This window comes from Oryza glaberrima, chromosome 10, assembly GCF_000147395.1.
Source record: "Oryza glaberrima chromosome 10, OglaRS2, whole genome shotgun sequence".
Taxonomy (NCBI): Eukaryota; Viridiplantae; Streptophyta; class Magnoliopsida; order Poales; family Poaceae; genus Oryza; species Oryza glaberrima.
The window spans coordinates 22107716-22123417 of NC_068335.1; the positions used below are offsets into that span (position 1 = coordinate 22107716).

The window sequence follows — 15702 nt, forward strand, 5'->3', positions numbered from 1 at the left end:
TTATTCTTTTTATATCATTTGATTCATTGTTAAATATACTTTCATGTACACATGTAGTTTTATATATTTCACCAACTTTTTTGAATAAGACGAACGGTCAAACATGTGCTAAAAAGTCAACGGTGTCAAACATTTTGAAACGGAGGGAGTACTTCACTATTAGTTTATTTTTAATTTACTATTTTAATGTGTCGATCGACTAGCTAGCTACTAGCTCTAGATCATCCATGGAAGAATGTTCTCCAAGGTTGTTGTACTTGTGTGTGTGTTTGATAGCATGCATGCATGGCCCATCCTCCTCCGTTTTTGATTCATGCTTCCTATATCCCCTGCATGCTGGATGCATGAGTATGAGGAGCTACTAGAACAGTTTAATTAATTTGAGTTTGGACCGCACATATATATCAAAGAAAACCAGAAGATCAGTCTGTTATAGTTGTGATGATGAGTTTCTCTAAACTAGTTTGAAGGGAGAGCACATGCATGCATGCGTACTGGACAGGTGTTTGGAAACTGAAAAATGGTATGGAAAGCTAGCTAGCTAGCTGTTTTTTCTTTTATTTCGTGTGAAGTACTATATACTAGCATATATATATTGGAGGCCAATAATGTTTTTCTTTGCTTGGATTTTTTCGTGGAATATGTCCAATATATTATCTAAAAAAAATGTTCAATATATTATCCGGTCATGCATGTTTCCCTCCGTTTTATCTTGTCTTTTCTGCTTCACCATGTTCCTCTAGCAGTTGCTAGCTAGCTAGCTCGATCCATCCAGCTGGCTGGTGACGATGTAAGAGCTGAGGTCGCCATGAACTAACGGTGTTTAATGGTCGATCAGCTCGAGCTTGTTCGATCGATCATCGATGATGATGCATGCTATATAATGTTTAGCTATATACATACATATAATCCAACCAGTTCATTCAGTTAATTGCATACCGACCGATATGATATATATGCTGATATATAGAGTTCATTTCGGGGGCAGCCAGCTAGCTGTGGGCGGGCGGAGTGGAGTGGTGGCAATCTATATATCGAGTTGAGCTAGCTAGCTTAAGCTAGGTGAGGTTGCAGTGTAGCAGGGCAGTGGGGTGTACCGTGTACGTAGTACGTACTGGTGCATGCTGGCCGGCCGGGATCGATCTATTTATTCATCCAACACGTACACGTACTGCTTATCCAGTGCATGCGCACCATGCCATATTGCATGCCATCGCTACGACTATTCCCAAACACGTATTTACTCCGCCCCATGTGATCTTTGCGTCCGTACGCCCCGACGCGTACCGTGCATGCATGTTAACCCCAACACACACTAACCACAAATATGCTATTGGGCACACGCATGCATGCAAGAAACACAAGCAGCGCACATTCTATTCATTTTATCAGATTAACTGGCTCTTGTTTTTATCCACCGCATCATATACTCCATCCGTTTCAAAATGTTTGATACTGTTGACTTTTTAGCACATGTTTAACTGTTTGTCTTATTTTAAAAAAATAAAAAATATGTAAAACTATATGTGTACATGAAAGTATATTTAATAATGAATCAAATGATATGAAAAGAATAAATAATTATTTAAAATTTATTAATAAGACGAATGGTCAAACACGCATTAAAAGGTCAACGGTGTCAAACATTTTGAGGGAGTATATCACATCGTCTTCGATCTCCCAAGCCGCACGACTCACTGCATCGCTGCGCCTCCTTCCTGGCTCCTCTCCCAGGCCATACCACCACCTGCATGTAGATCGAGCTCTCCTCTTCTCTCGGCAAAATGCCAGCGAAACTCCTCATATCTAATTCACTACCAGAGAAAATAACTTCGGTGTTAGATAGTAATCCCTCATCAGTACCAGAAATCAAACCGACACTAAACTGTAGTTAGATTCGAATCAAAAGTTTTTGGGATTGTGAAAGCTGGCGTGTATGCACACTAGTACCAAAATCTGACTCATTGCCGAATCAGATAGTGAAACGCAATTGCAGTGCAGGTAGCAGAAACCCGAGACGGAGATGTATACGTGGCCGTGGGTTGTGCATGTGCGCCACCTTCCCCCTCCTGACGCACCACTCCACTTACGCCCTGAAAAGAAAAAAAAAAGGAAAGGAAACAGAAAATGCCGTCACGGCCTCGCCTAAACTGAGCTGGGCCTCGATGGATCGATCGACTAGGCCGAAATCACGGTGGCCCAGTCCAAGGTAATAACTAATAGCCCATCAACAAACGGCCCAAAACAATAATAATATCCCAACTCCCAACCTGAAATGTCGCGTCGCGTGCCACCTCTACCTTTTTCTCTCCTCTCGTGAACTCGTGTTCGGTGTTCGTCTTCCTCCCGCACCGCACCTCACGCCATGGCCATGCCTCCCCCGCTCTTCGCCGCCGCCTCCCACGCCTCCCTCCTTCTCCCCTCCCCCACCATCCACAGCTCCACCGGATCTCGCCGCCCCTTCCGCCTCCCCCTCCGCTCCTCCCGCCGCCCGCCCGTCGCAGCAGCAGCTGCCTCTGGCGTCCCCGACGAGTGGGGCGACCGCTCGCCCTCCGCGCCCGAGCCGCCCTCCCAGCCCGACCCCCCCATCGACGACGACGAGTGGGGCCGCGACGACCCCTCCGCCTCCGGGAACTCTCGCCCCGTCCCCGTCACCGACGAGTGGGGCGAGCCGGGTGTGCCCGAGCCCCAATCCACCTCCGCCGCCGACCCCCCTACCAACGACGACGAGTGGGGTGGGGATCCGGCGCCACCGCCACCGCTACCTCCTGTGCCGGAGGAAGACAACGAGGAGGAAAGGCGGGAGGAGCTCAAGCGCTGCTTGGTGGACACTGTGTACGGCTCCGACCTGGGCTTCCGGGCGTCCTCCGAGGTGAGGGGGGAGGTGCTAGAGCTCGTCACCCAGCTCGAGGCCACCAATCCCACGCCCGAGCCCGTCCAGGCCACCCACCTCCTCGCCGGCAACTGGATCCTCATGTCAGTACTTACTATTCTACTCTCTACACACGCTCTCCTCTACTTCCTTTCTTCCTTCTTCTACTACTACATTGTCTTCATTGGACTACAATACCACTCAACTACTACTAGTTGTTATTGGTGAAATGTCAAATGCTAAGCTTAACATCATTTATTAGATTTTCATTTTCAATGAAAACGTTTGCTGTTCCTGAAATATGTCTTGTGTTGATGTCATCAGCATCTTTTTACTAGATAACTGATCGTCTCAATTGTGCATGGTCATTTACCTGCAGATATACAGCGTATTCTGAGCTTCTACCTATCCTAGCAGTTGGTGCAGCACCATTGTTCAAAGTCGATGAGATATCGCAAGAAATTGACACAAATAGCATGACCATAGTCAATGCCTCAACTATCTCAAGTCCATTCACTTCGTTTTCTTTCAGTGCCACTGCTTCTTTTGATGTACAGAGTCCATCAAGGATAGAGGTACAAAATTCCTTGCTATAAAATGAATCTTGTGCTTCTTTGGATTCAGTACCATCATCTTGTTTGGAATAAAGCTGTTTATTCAGTCATGAATATAGGTAATCTAAAAGAATTTTTTTGACCGTTTGTTTGTTGGGAAACTAAAAATGCCATGCTACCTTGTTTGATTTCTTCCAATAACCTGTATTAAGTTTACTTTGCTAGATATCTCTACCTACTAATTCTATAGAAGTGGAATTCAGTTAGCAACACAAATGTTAAAGTAAGTTTTATGACTTCTGTTTCCTGCCATAAAAGGGTACACTATGCATGCCTGAATTGACAAGCCGCTAATTTTGTCTTTGATGGTCGTACATCAACTCAACGTCAGAGATTTCCGTTCCTTTTAATCAAAAAGGTTTTCTAGTTCATCAACCAAGTTACTATTAGATGCTACTTATAGGCTTGAACAGTATGGAATATGCAGTTTCTATTAGATGCTAGGATTGAACAATATGGATTATGCAGTTTCTATTAGATGCTACTTCTAGGCTTGAACAATATGGAATAGCTGGGGGAGGGGCCGAGGGGGACCTTTCCTGGTTAGGCATAGATATGATTCTCGCTAGCTAAAATCTGCACAACTCGCTAGCTCAAATCTTGTAGGATCCAAAATGTGTATCCATAGATCTGAAGACACATAACAAGGAGGATTATAGACTTGTACAAATATTTCTGCTTGTTGAACCTGTATTTATCAAGGATTTCTACACAAACCTCGGTGCACCAGAAGCTTGAGATGTGCATAGAAATTATTGAGATTTCTGATCATCAATAGAAATTATTGACCAAACTGACATGTTGATGGTCATTCCAATGAAGGTCCAATTCAAAGAGGGAAGCTTTCAGCCACCGAAGATATCATCATCGGTAGACCTACCTGCAGAGGTTGATATATTTGGGCAGAAGATCAGCTTGGGCCCAGTCCAGCAAGTGCTGAACCCTCTGCAGCAAGCCTTTGCAAGTATTGCAGGATCCATTTCTGGGCAGCCACCCCTCAAGTTACCCATCCCTGGCAACAACAGGGCCCGGTCTTGGCTGCTGACGACCTACCTAGACAAGGACCTCAGGATCTCCAGAGGTGATGGAGGTCTCTTCATTCTTGTCAAAGAGGGTAGCCCTCTACTAGATCAATTATAGATATAATATCATGTAACAGATTACTACGATAAAGCTACACATCATTTACCCCCCCTGAAAAATGCACTAGCAGCTGCTTAGTACAGTACTCAAATTCTCAGCAACACATTGAATCGACTAGTTCTTTTCTAATCAAATGGTAAACACAAGGCATTTCTTGGATCAACTGTATATAAGCTTTTTGCCAAATGTTCACATCTTAACAAATGATTGGTGCTTGAGCTTGACACACTTCGTATCTAGGCAGGTGTACAGTCGAATGACCTTTACCTTTTTCCTTCAACCATGTAATTACATAAAACATTCTATCAAAAGAACCCCATTCCGTATCCTCTAAAAGAACAGGTCCAGATCTTTAAAGACGAGCGACTTCTCCTTATCGCTCCTCTGATCCTCTCTTCTGACTAAATTGCAGATAACTGTACCTTGAGGTCTTGACTTCTAGAGTTCTACTTCTACTGTTATTACCATGCTACTGCCAAAACTCAAGGGGAACCAAACATGAAAATACATACAGACGGCAGACAACATAGCAACATTTGCATCAAAGGCAAGGCCGCAAGTCCGCAAGCTTCTGCCCAAATCAACCAACCCCGTTTGAGGAATGTTTTTCTGTAGCTCTGGATTATCTTTCATCATGAATCCTGCATTTTTGTAAAGAATAGGCCAATTAGACCCCAAGTAAAGACACAAATGCATGATATTAAAATGTCTACTGACATGATAAAAATGACTATTCATCATGTATTCATGTTAAAGATAGGATATTCCTTGAAAATATGTTAACGCTACACACAACATCTGTTAGGTAACTTTCTTTTTTTTGCATATTAATTAACTATTAAAAAGGAACACAGTGTTGCCATGTTCATGTCTGGAAATTTAAGCATATCATTCCAAAAAGGAAACAATTTGGAAATGGGCTAAACGTACATATCCTCTTAACAGTGATGCTTAGCAATGGAATCAGCGGTTCAGCAGTAGTAGTTCCCGAATAGAGATTAAATGAAATCACAAAAACAATAATATATGACTCGAAATTCACTGCAAGCATTAGCTTTTACCACTAGACCCTTGTTGATGTAGGTATTTATTTTTTCTCATTTGCTAAACATTAATTTGCATGGCATATTACCCTTTGACAGTGCCGATATAACATTTTATCACAGTGACCTCAGCATGACACAAGTCCCTCAGGAAGGTGCCAAGGTGACAGCAGGGAGTCAGGGAGGCATATTCAACAGACCTGAAATACACAGTGGTACTGTAAAATAAAGAAATGAACCAAATAAGAAAAACCTTTAACCATAACATGCCTGAGCTTTGTGGTTTACCAGATTTCATGTTAAGACTGTATCCTGCATACTTTTGAAAACCTCACGTACAGATGAAGGATCTATATCACATCTAACACCGTCACCTCCATACAGCACAAAGAGATACTCTCTTGATGACATTGGAGGGGGCAAAAGGTCAGACAGCTCCACTAGATCTTGTTTAGGTGGTAAAGGAATATCCCTTTGGTTCAATGAATAATACACATCGGCCATAAGAAGCCAGACAAGGTCAGAGTCAATAGAAGCAATTCCCGTCAATGCCCTTATAGCAGCTTCTCGCAGGCCGATCAAACCACTATAGGCAATTCCCACCACAAGTCCACAAACCTTCTTTAGTACACTTCCCAGAGCAATAGCACTTCGTTTGTTGGAAGATATTTCAGCGAGCATGTCCAGCACTGCAATCTGAATCTTTTGGCTGGATATCTCAGCCATAGGCTCCTCGGAGGTAAGTGAGGTATTCCTATATGGTAAAATAATAGCTTTCTCATCCATCAGTGCCATTCTTTTTCGTTGGAAGGGAGATAAGGTTAGCAACCTCCAAATAACAGATCCATCCTTATGAAACCGGCGTACAAAAAAATCGCCTCCAGATATCTGAATGACTTTACTTAACACCTCTGTGCATTTTCTGACAACAGACTGCAAATACCATAATAATGTAAGCTATAAGGATAACATACAGAAGGAACCAACAAGGCAAAAATAGATCAAAAGCATGCATACAAAGTAAACAACAAGAAAATGAAAACTCCCTATTTTAGCATATTCCTGATACATGTTTTCCAAAAAAAATTGTATAGGGCCCACTTCATGCACATTGTTTTTAGACTAGTCAGTCCAAAAGCATTTTATTTTATGACAGAAGAACCAATTAAACCCTCAACGATGGCAACAAGTGTACGAGTGATAAGAAGAATCAGTATATGACAAAGTTATAAGGTTGCAACTTCAGGTAGTGTTTGGGGCGTATTGCATACCTAAATACTCAGCAACATGTATTGCATCCATCTGATTATTGATCAATAAAGATGATCAAGAACATGGAAAAAGGTCTGGCAGCACTATGTTCTGTTCTGAAAATGCTGAATATAGTTGTAATCTGTTTACTTCGGAATTTCTTATGCAAACTTGTATCTCACAGAGATGCAAATATATTGAGGCATTGGATTATGGATCAACTCCCCATGGCAAGTCATCAAACAGGATCTAGAAATGCCTAGGTGTCATTTAAGAGGTGAAGTTACTGAATGAGGACAGGCCCCAAAATAACAATTACTTCCTATGTTTCACATTATAAGATGTTTTGGGTTTTGAATAAATTCATGCATGGGTTCATGTATGTACCTTCATATATGTGTCCAAATTCATATAAATGTTAGTGAATCTAGACGAGGGATAGAGATGCCAAAATGTCTTATAATGTGGAATGGCGGGAGTAGTAACATACTAACATGTCACGGGATAATGGAAGTATTGGTAAAGTATTTGAGTTTGATCACACAAAAGTACCTGGATTCACAAGCAACTATAGGACCCTTCTAATCCAACAAAGTAAACAGTGAAAAGAAAATTACGAACTTAAAAAGAAACTATGGTACAGTCAACTCCAACTCCCAAAGTCCAATGTCTGATTATGGTAACAAATATTGAATTTGTGTGAAATTATAATGGCATATTTCCAAATACATGAATACCAGTGGCATATTTCAAAACTAGAAATTTTTTAATGGTATGTATCCAATTAACCCTTTGTTAAAAGGAAAAGGCAGGAGTTTTGATGTTCTCTATATTGATCGTGTTATGGTTTCAGATGCTCTACAGATCAAGAGCCCTCAATATTCATTTCGTGCAAGTGAGACATGAAACACCAACACCAATGAATGAATGTAAGCATCTGTTTAAATAAAAAAAAAGACAGAAAAGAAAGCTAACAATCTTTTTGTTGCAAACCAATGATTAACAGCATGCAAGAAATTGTACCACTGAGATTTTGTTCCCAAGACAAATAACCAAGTATGGCCATAGCTTGTTCACAGCTGGGAGTAGTCTATTCTCATCAACATCTTCTGCAGCATCCATGTCATCATGAAGTTCATCCACTGATAATAATTGAATTGTCTCCTCAATAACTGCTTTGCATCGACTTTCACACTTATAGGCTTCCTCAACCTTGGCTATAGATATAATAGCATTCTGGACAAAGGAAATTTTTTTTAATGTGACTTCGTCTATCATAGGCTCATAGCGAACTTCATGCCAGGATGAATGAAAAGAACTCAAGCAATTATTCCTTATAATTAGCATTAAAGTGTTAGCATAAATGCAGCATACCTTTTCCTTTTATTTACTACCAAATGACAACAGAAATGGAGATATAAGGGCTATGGGCATGTTCGTTTTGATGCCAAATTTAACCATACCAAATTTTGGCAATGCTCTGTGGCATTGCCAACTTTTGCTAAGCTAGAGGTGTGTGAAGGTATGTTTGTTTTGATGCCTTAACAATTTTTGGTGTCCTGTTAGGTAACTTTCTTGAATCACCAAATTTTGGTATGGAAAGTCATTTGGGACATGTTTGGATTGTCACGTCGCCAAATTTTGCTAAGGATGAAAACAGTACAAAATAAAAAAAATGTTCCCTATTTCACCAGAATTAGAAGAAATTTTCTTCCTAGTTGAAATACTTTAGAGCTTGACATTTCTTGTGAGAAATAATGGAAGATAGGTCAAGATATCATAATATCATTTTTTGAAAAAAGAAGTATTTGGAACGCCATGAAAAGATGACCAAAAACTATTGTTAGACGAAGTTGTAGGAGAATTATATTGACATTGCAAGTAAAATATCTTATGAAATGGAACCAAAACCTTGTCTACATTAGCAGGGGAACAATACCTCTACAATGTCAAGGGCCACAAGACAAGCTGCTTCTTTTGTTGAAGATAGAAGTGGAGTGGAAGCTACTACACAAGAGCCAACAAGAGATCCTACTATTCTCCTGTATCTTCTCATCTCATTTAGCTTGCAAAGTAGATCCTCCCAATATTCTAATCCCATAAAATCAGGCTGAGCATCAACATCCATTCTTTCTGATGCAATTGCAAAGAGAGGTTATGAGATAGGGACTACACGAATAAAATATTGCATAGAGAAGTCAGAACAGGAGATGCATGCAATATTTACTTCCATAATTATTATATTGCTACCTAATGTAGAAGATATTGTAATTAATTATTAAACTTATCAAGCTATTACCAGGCATTGCACAGGTATCCCTTCTCTTCTCTATCAAACTTTGGATTGCTTCACCTTCCGATCTAACCTTCATAAAGAATGATTCCACCTCATCTGGCAAACTAACAGATTCATGTCGAGATGCCTTAGCAACCTCAGAAACAGCCTAGAGAAACCCAAAAAAGAAAGGGGAAAACTGGCTCTGTTAGACGGGTAATTTAAGTAAAGCGCAAACAAAATATGACCCCAATAAAGTTATCCTTGGTGTAAAAGATCAACTTAGCAATCTAAGAAATGAGAGTTAAAATGATCAGACCAGCGAGAAATTCAAATCCCCTTAAAGTAGAACAATAGACAGATACAACATGTTATCACTTATCAAAACTTTATTTTTTAGTACCTTCAGAAATGGAACAGTTAAATGCGGGTGATCATGCCTACCAAGAACCTCCAGCTCTGAAGAAACAGCACGCATCTGCAAGAATAAAAATGTATTGACACAGACATTACAAAAAAGGCACCTGCTTCAAGTGCAAAAGGACATCAAAATTTGTTCCGATTAAAGGATAACATTTGCCCCTTTCTACCCCATACTAATTACATCCTCTTAGCCATATATTTTAAAGTGCTCTGTAAAAATAAGTGTTTCCACTTTTCAGAGCAAATAAGGGCCAACCAATTTGACTGGTTCAGCAATTAGAACAACAGATGTTGGGCACTTCTCTTACAACAAGACTGTTTTTTTAAAAAAGGAATATACAAAGAATGGATTAAATGGATATTTCTGATTCTGAGATTCATAGCCACCCTAATCATCATACCGGTTCTTCCAGGAATGGTAAAATGTCACGAGAAGCACCAATATAACACAGCATAGAAGCAAGAATATCAGGGACGTGGGGATTGAGATCCAAATGGCGCAACTGTCTGCAAAGAGAGTCAACAATGTAATCGGCATTTGCCACAACAAATTGACCAACCTGTACAGGGAGGAAGAAAAAACATAAATGCAAAGTCCAGAAGATAAGGAAAAAAAAACTTGCAAGAAATAAGGCCATGTATTACCGAACAGTAACCTCCAGCAGCAGCGAGTGCTCTTAAGACAGCATCTGAAGCAATTCTTATCTGTACACTTGAGCTGATAAGTTTTCGAAGCAGAAGATAAAGTGAAGAGTGCATAAATCCACTACTTGCAAAATCTTGGCCAAGCACAACACCAAATACTCCAATTCCTTCAATCATTACCTGATAAAAAAGATCAAAAATTGAGCTTGAGCAAACAAGACAGTCCAGAACAGAACAAGCAAAAGGAGAACTTTTGAAAGACCAACTGGCAAATTGTAAGTGCATATTACTTGGTGCAATGCAGCAGTATCACGAAAGAAATACAAGGGAATATTCAACTCTGTTAGGGATAGTTCAGAGTCCGGTTCTGTTGGAAGATCCCAAACTTCTGGTGCCATATATTCATGCAGAATACTTCCGATACAATGAATAATGTGGTTTTTCGTGCCCATTTGCTCACTGATCTTCCAAATATTTCTGTTAGTGCCTCCATTATGCTGGCCAAAAGCAGTTAACTGATCATTTTGACCAGGTGCTCCTATCATCTGTGCTGAGTTCTTGTTGAATATTTGTAAACATATACTGAGGGAACGATCAGATAGACCATATATGAGCTCATTGAGCATGCAAACAGCAGAGCTTGCCTGGCGTAGTGTTTGCCCAGCATCACTTTTCATGTACCACCTCTGCCCACCACTCCGCAGCTCAGTGCTCAACCTCCTGAACTGATCAAGTAGGATATCAACAAAGAGAGACAGTGATGCACTGGTTTCTTCGCCTAGTATCATCAAAAGCAACCAAAACATAAGATTCAAGTACCATACGTGGCACCACTGGATACAAAATGCAAGACTGAGATTAACCCTAAATGATAATGTTGGCAGGCATACAACATAGTCGAGAAAGTACCTGAAACTGCCGATAGACCAACAAGCCTAACAATTCCAGCAAGAGCAAAATAAAGCTTCTGACTATTCACGTGAACAAACCATGGAGGTACATGGGGTAACTCATAGTCAACTGAACTATGTGTTGTATTTGGCAAACCATTATCATGGATAACAGATATTTTGGTGGCTGTTGATGCAGGCATGGCATGCTGAAAACCATAGTTTTCATCTTTAGGATAGGCACCACTTTTTAACTCAGCAACAGAAAATAGATATCCAACAGACAGTGGCTTTGAAACAATTAGCTTGTCCATGGAACCAGAAAATTGTGAACTTTGACTGATACATAAACCCAAACAGTCAAATAAACGAGCTGCAACAACCTGAAAGTGGAACAGGATAAAGTTAAAAGCAAAAGAATCATTGATCCAACAAAAGGGATGTAGATAACTTACAGGAGAACGGTGAAGATAATTTGCCAAAAACTGAGGGCCTGCATAATAAGTTAGAGCTAGTAGTCTTCTAGCATGCGAAATAGCAGTGGTCTCCTCACTACCAAGTACCATTTGTGGTAACTTTTCAACAAACCTGTTTTACATGTCAAATGGTTGAGAACTTTACCCAAACTATCACTTGTGTTGTTAACACAGAGTAAAATAGAACGAACCTGGTAAAAATATCAGAAACGTCATCTTCTGTTAGAACTCTCTCACCCTCAATGAAAAGATAATCAAGAGAGTCTTGCGCAGCCTCAGACACAGATGCTGCATCATCACATGCCAGAATACATAAGCATTCCTGCAACCATCTTTGAGAAGTTAAAAATAAACATATAGCATAATTCTAGGCACAACACCTCAACAAGTGATAAAATATCATATGTGTACTTACCACAAGCAACATCTTGCTTTTCCTTAGTGTATAGCTGCAGCTGGACAAAAGGACTCTTATACCATTAACCACCGACCTCCTTACTTTCTCAGATGAATGAATAGAAAGCTGCAAAAAGTAGCTCTAATATTCAGTTTTGATGGTCCAAATAACCACTCAAACACTAAATAAAAATAACAGAGAAGAAAAATACTGGCATACATGTGGAAATGTCGCAGAGAGTAATTTATCAACATTATTAGCTGTTTCCTCAAGCCATTTTTTTGTCCGTTTAACATGCAGTTCTCTTCTATCAGCAGAGGTTTTACTGCCATCAGCGGTCACATGTTCTGTAGCTTCACCACTGCCGATCTGCTTAGATAAAGTTTTGGCCGGTAATTGGCGAAGCATCTGCAATACATGTTCACTAGAACTATTGCCACCAGAACAAAGAGCCACATTCTCAACGCTGGAAATATCAAGTTCACTCAAATTTTCCTTGTCATTTAGGACTACGATCAAGGCCTCGGTCAATCCAAGAACAGCTTGTTCAATGCTCAAAGCACTCCCAGCAGCACCACTTATCATATTCTTAGATGTGTAAAGAACCTTTCCAAGACGACTGACAAGTCCAGGAAGGAAAAAGGCAAGTGCATCCGCAGAACCTACCTAAACAAGAAGAGTAAGTTTACTGAATTGTTTGTACAATGGGAAAACAAAATAATAGCCTCGGAAGGAGTCATGCCCCAGAGAAAACTAAAACCTCTGTAACATGCTTTTACACAGAGGTATCATGCCCTAAAGAAAGATAATGGATATACTAAGAAAAACAGTGAGGCTGATTCTTGCTATGAATCAGAGGAAACTGGGTATCTATCATCTCTGAAGGTTGGTGTATCTAACATCAGTTCAATATATTTTATTCTCTCTTTTTTTTAAAAAAAAAAAGAGTAAAACAACTAGCCTTGTCATCCTCTCAAAAAGAACAAAAAAAAAGCCTGGTCATTATGCCAATGCAACAGCTAAACAGATACTGCTGGTTTTTTTTAGCCTTCATCTTTTCATGGCTTTACAGTTCTGCAGGAGAAATGACAGCAAAGAAAAATGCTAATCGACATTATGATTAAGCATTTCCTGAACATCACAAGTGTCTTGGCTAGTGACCCATCCATGTGTTGCTTGCAAAAAACTTCTCACCTTGCCAATAAGAACACGCAGTGTAATCAGTGATTCTTTTCTAACATCTGCACTGCCACGGTGACCCCTTGATGCCTCAAGTTCTGATGACTGAAAGTGAAAGGTGTCATATCAACCAAAAAGACAATAAAAGAAAAGAAAAATCAAGTGAATCTGAAGATAAAAGTAAATGAATGATGTACCTGGAGAAGTAGTGAAAGCCAGTGCCCCACAGCAGCTGAAGCGTTTTGGGACTGGAGGAATGCAAGCAAGCACTCTTCTGGTTGTGCCGAGTATTTTGGGGTAACTATAGTGCCAACTTCCAGACTTGTAAAAGATAGGGCTGTAGACAATGCAGTTGCTTGTTTGCAAGAACAAGAGCGGTCCAAGCATGGGTGTAGCTGCAGAATCATGGCTCTGAAGCATCTTATGATGCCTTGGCGGAATTCCTCTGAAGCCTCCGAAGGTGAAAGCATTGCCCCGAAAGTTAACTTCTTTAGCAATGCAACCATCTAGTAAGGCAAACAAAAAGAAACTCATGTCAAATATGTGATGAGACTCATTAAGATTAGGATCCAGGATTTCAGAAAAGTTCTGCCTGCCATGAGCTACACAGCACACAGGAAATTATGGTTTCATACTGTCCTCAGTTGTTCGAGATCAATTGTCAGATAAAATAATACACAGATTGGTTAACAAGTTAGTACTAATGCAGCTAATTTGTACAGGTTCTAGTTGGAGATGATAGAATATTAAACTAGAGAATCATCAGGTATACGGAAGCAGAGAAAAAAAAATGAAGCACCTGATTGACCGAGGTGAGGCGGCACTTGGTAAGGAGCACCTCTAGGCACGCAAGACCGCCTTCGGCGATGGCATCAGAGATGTCGAGCTCCCCTGACGCATTGGCTTCCTTCCTGCATTGCACCGCAGCATCCAGGAGCAGGAGCAATGGAAACACGGTGTAACTAGGCACCCCACACAGCACCAAACAAGCCATACATTAGCACAACCAACCAAACAAACAAAAACCAACACGCGCAGACACTTGGGGCGGGGGAGAGGAGAGGAGAGGAGTGGGTACTCGAAGCAGAGCTGCAAGGCCGGGGCGGGGGCGGAGCGGAGGAAGGAGGCCATGGCGCGGAGGGAGGAAGCCGCGGCGGACTTGGAGGCCGGGGTGCGGGTGCGGATGAGGTCGAGGAGGGTGACGGTGTGGGGCTTGAGCTGAGCAAAGATGGCGGCTAGGGTTTCGTCGGAGGCCGCCGCGGCCGCAGCAGCAGCAGCCTCCATCTCCATCTCGGAGGTGGCGACGGCGAGGAAGCTTGGCTGCGGGAGGTAGCGCAAGGACTCCAGTCGAGTTGCTGCTGCTGCGTTGGTGCGACTGCGAGTCGACAACTCGAGAGACCTCCTCAGGTTTCGTTTCGTTCCTCTGGAGAAGACGACACCCACAGGCCAAAGGCCAGGAAGCGTACTTCGACTTTACGTGTACATGTATGGCAAACGGTATTGTGATTTCCGCATCTAGGCCTCGTTGGCATGGGCTTCTACCCCGGGCCATCTACGTGTACGGACGGAATAATAGTAAGGAATAAGTTCACTTTTGATCCTCAACTCATAATATTGGTGTAACCAAGGCTCCATCGTGTCCAGTTTTAACTGACAAGACAAGTTAGCATAGGACCCATGTAGCCTCTGTGTGTTAGTGACTAATCTTCTTCCTTCTCTCTACCATTCTCCCCTCTTTTGCCTATCTCTCTCTATGGATAGTATATTTTGTTGTTAATTATTATGTCGATTATGGAAAGATTAGTGATAATTAAAAAAAAATTTTGTTAATTAAAAATTTACTGTTCTCATCTCATTCTCTCTCATCCAGCCGACTAAACAAATTAGTTGTTTTCCTATCTAGCCAATGATTAAGAGATAACGTTTGGATGATTTTTGTGGTAAATTTGTACAAAGACAACAGTGTATAGTAGAGGTAGATCCTGCCGAGTCCTAACCAATACACTCCAGTAGTAAGGTAGAAAGAAAAACATACAGATGGCAGGTGACAATTAACAAGAAAGTACTACTCCAGTACAATTGTACGGCTGTGATCTTTAGGGCTGGCAAAAAAAAAACCTACATACCACATCGGATATACGGACGCACATTTAAAGTATTAAACGTTGTCTAATAACAAAAATTACAGATTCCACCAAGAAACTGCGAGACGAATTTATTAAGCTTAATTAATCCGTCATTAGCAAATGTTTACTATAGCACCATATTGTCGAATCATGGCGCAATTATGCTTAAAAGATTCGTCTCACAATTTCCTGACGAACTGTGCAATTGATTTTTTCTACATTTAATACTCCATGCATATGTCCACACATTTGATATGACAACGTGGGAAATGTTATTTGGGAACTAAACAGGCACTTAGTCTACTACTTTCCCAACTTCATATCCCTCGTTTTTTTATTATATGCACGCTTCCCAAATTGTTAAACGA

At 41.0% G+C, this 15702-nt stretch overlaps 2 protein-coding genes across 4 annotated transcripts; one reads left to right on the forward strand and one right to left on the reverse strand.

The window, feature by feature from the left end:
* Nucleotides 1-2292: 2292 nt before the first annotated feature.
* LOC127786280 (probable plastid-lipid-associated protein 3, chloroplastic) lies at nt 2293-10120 on the forward strand. Of its 3 annotated transcripts, none has more exons than XM_052313622.1 (4): nt 2293-2976; nt 3252-3447; nt 4309-4567; nt 10035-10120. In XM_052313622.1, exons 1-4 carry the CDS (start codon nt 2366-2368, stop codon nt 10076-10078), a joined length of 1110 nt encoding a protein of 369 aa, XP_052169582.1. In that variant the 5' UTR covers nt 2293-2365; the 3' UTR covers nt 10079-10120. The 3 variants fall into 3 exon arrangements, with proteins under 3 accessions (XP_052169582.1, XP_052169584.1, XP_052169581.1); XM_052313624.1 differs by lacking the exon at nt 10035-10120 and adding an exon at nt 5042-5243; XM_052313621.1 differs by lacking the exon at nt 10035-10120 and having other exon boundaries at nt 4309-4792.
* LOC127786279 (uncharacterized) lies at nt 5123-14630 on the reverse strand. The gene is made up of 19 exons (XM_052313620.1): nt 14287-14630; nt 14008-14170; nt 13406-13714; nt 13224-13313; nt 12249-12695; nt 12048-12155; nt 11824-11954; nt 11612-11744; nt 11176-11539; nt 10557-11044; nt 10267-10446; nt 10023-10181; nt 9602-9676; nt 9223-9367; nt 8863-9056; nt 7947-8159; nt 5961-6605; nt 5762-5872; nt 5123-5270 (listed from the first exon to the last, which is right to left on the reverse strand). Exons 1-17 carry the CDS (start codon nt 14496-14498, stop codon nt 5967-5969), a joined length of 4050 nt encoding a protein of 1349 aa, XP_052169580.1. The 5' UTR covers nt 14499-14630; the 3' UTR covers nt 5123-5270; nt 5762-5872; nt 5961-5966.
* Between the last annotated feature and the right edge of the window lie 1072 nt (nt 14631-15702).

What these genes read in the sequence shown, in the direction of transcription:
- LOC127786280 (XM_052313621.1), top strand. Translation starts at nt 2,366, where the DNA reads ATGGCCATGCCTCCCCCGCTCTTCGCCGCCGCCTCCCACGCCTCCCTC. An exon ending in GCCGGCAACTGGATCCTCAT is followed by an intron (nt 2,977 to 3,251) that starts GTCAGTACTTAC and finishes ATTTACCTGCAG; the next exon opens with ATATACAGCGTATTCTGAGC. An exon ending in AGAGTCCATCAAGGATAGAG is followed by an intron (nt 3,448 to 4,308) that starts GTACAAAATTCC and finishes ATTCCAATGAAG; the next exon opens with GTCCAATTCAAAGAGGGAAG.
- LOC127786279 (XM_052313620.1), bottom strand. Translation starts at nt 14,498, where the DNA reads ATGGAGATGGAGGCTGCTGCTGCTGCGGCCGCGGCGGCCTCCGACGAA. An exon ending in GCCTTGCAGCTCTGCTTCGA is followed by an intron (nt 14,171 to 14,286) that starts GTACCCACTCCT and finishes TGGGGTGCCTAG; the next exon opens with TTACACCGTGTTTCCATTGC. An exon ending in AAAGCAAGATGTTGCTTGTG is followed by an intron (nt 11,955 to 12,047) that starts GTAAGTACACAT and finishes AGATGGTTGCAG; the next exon opens with GAATGCTTATGTATTCTGGC.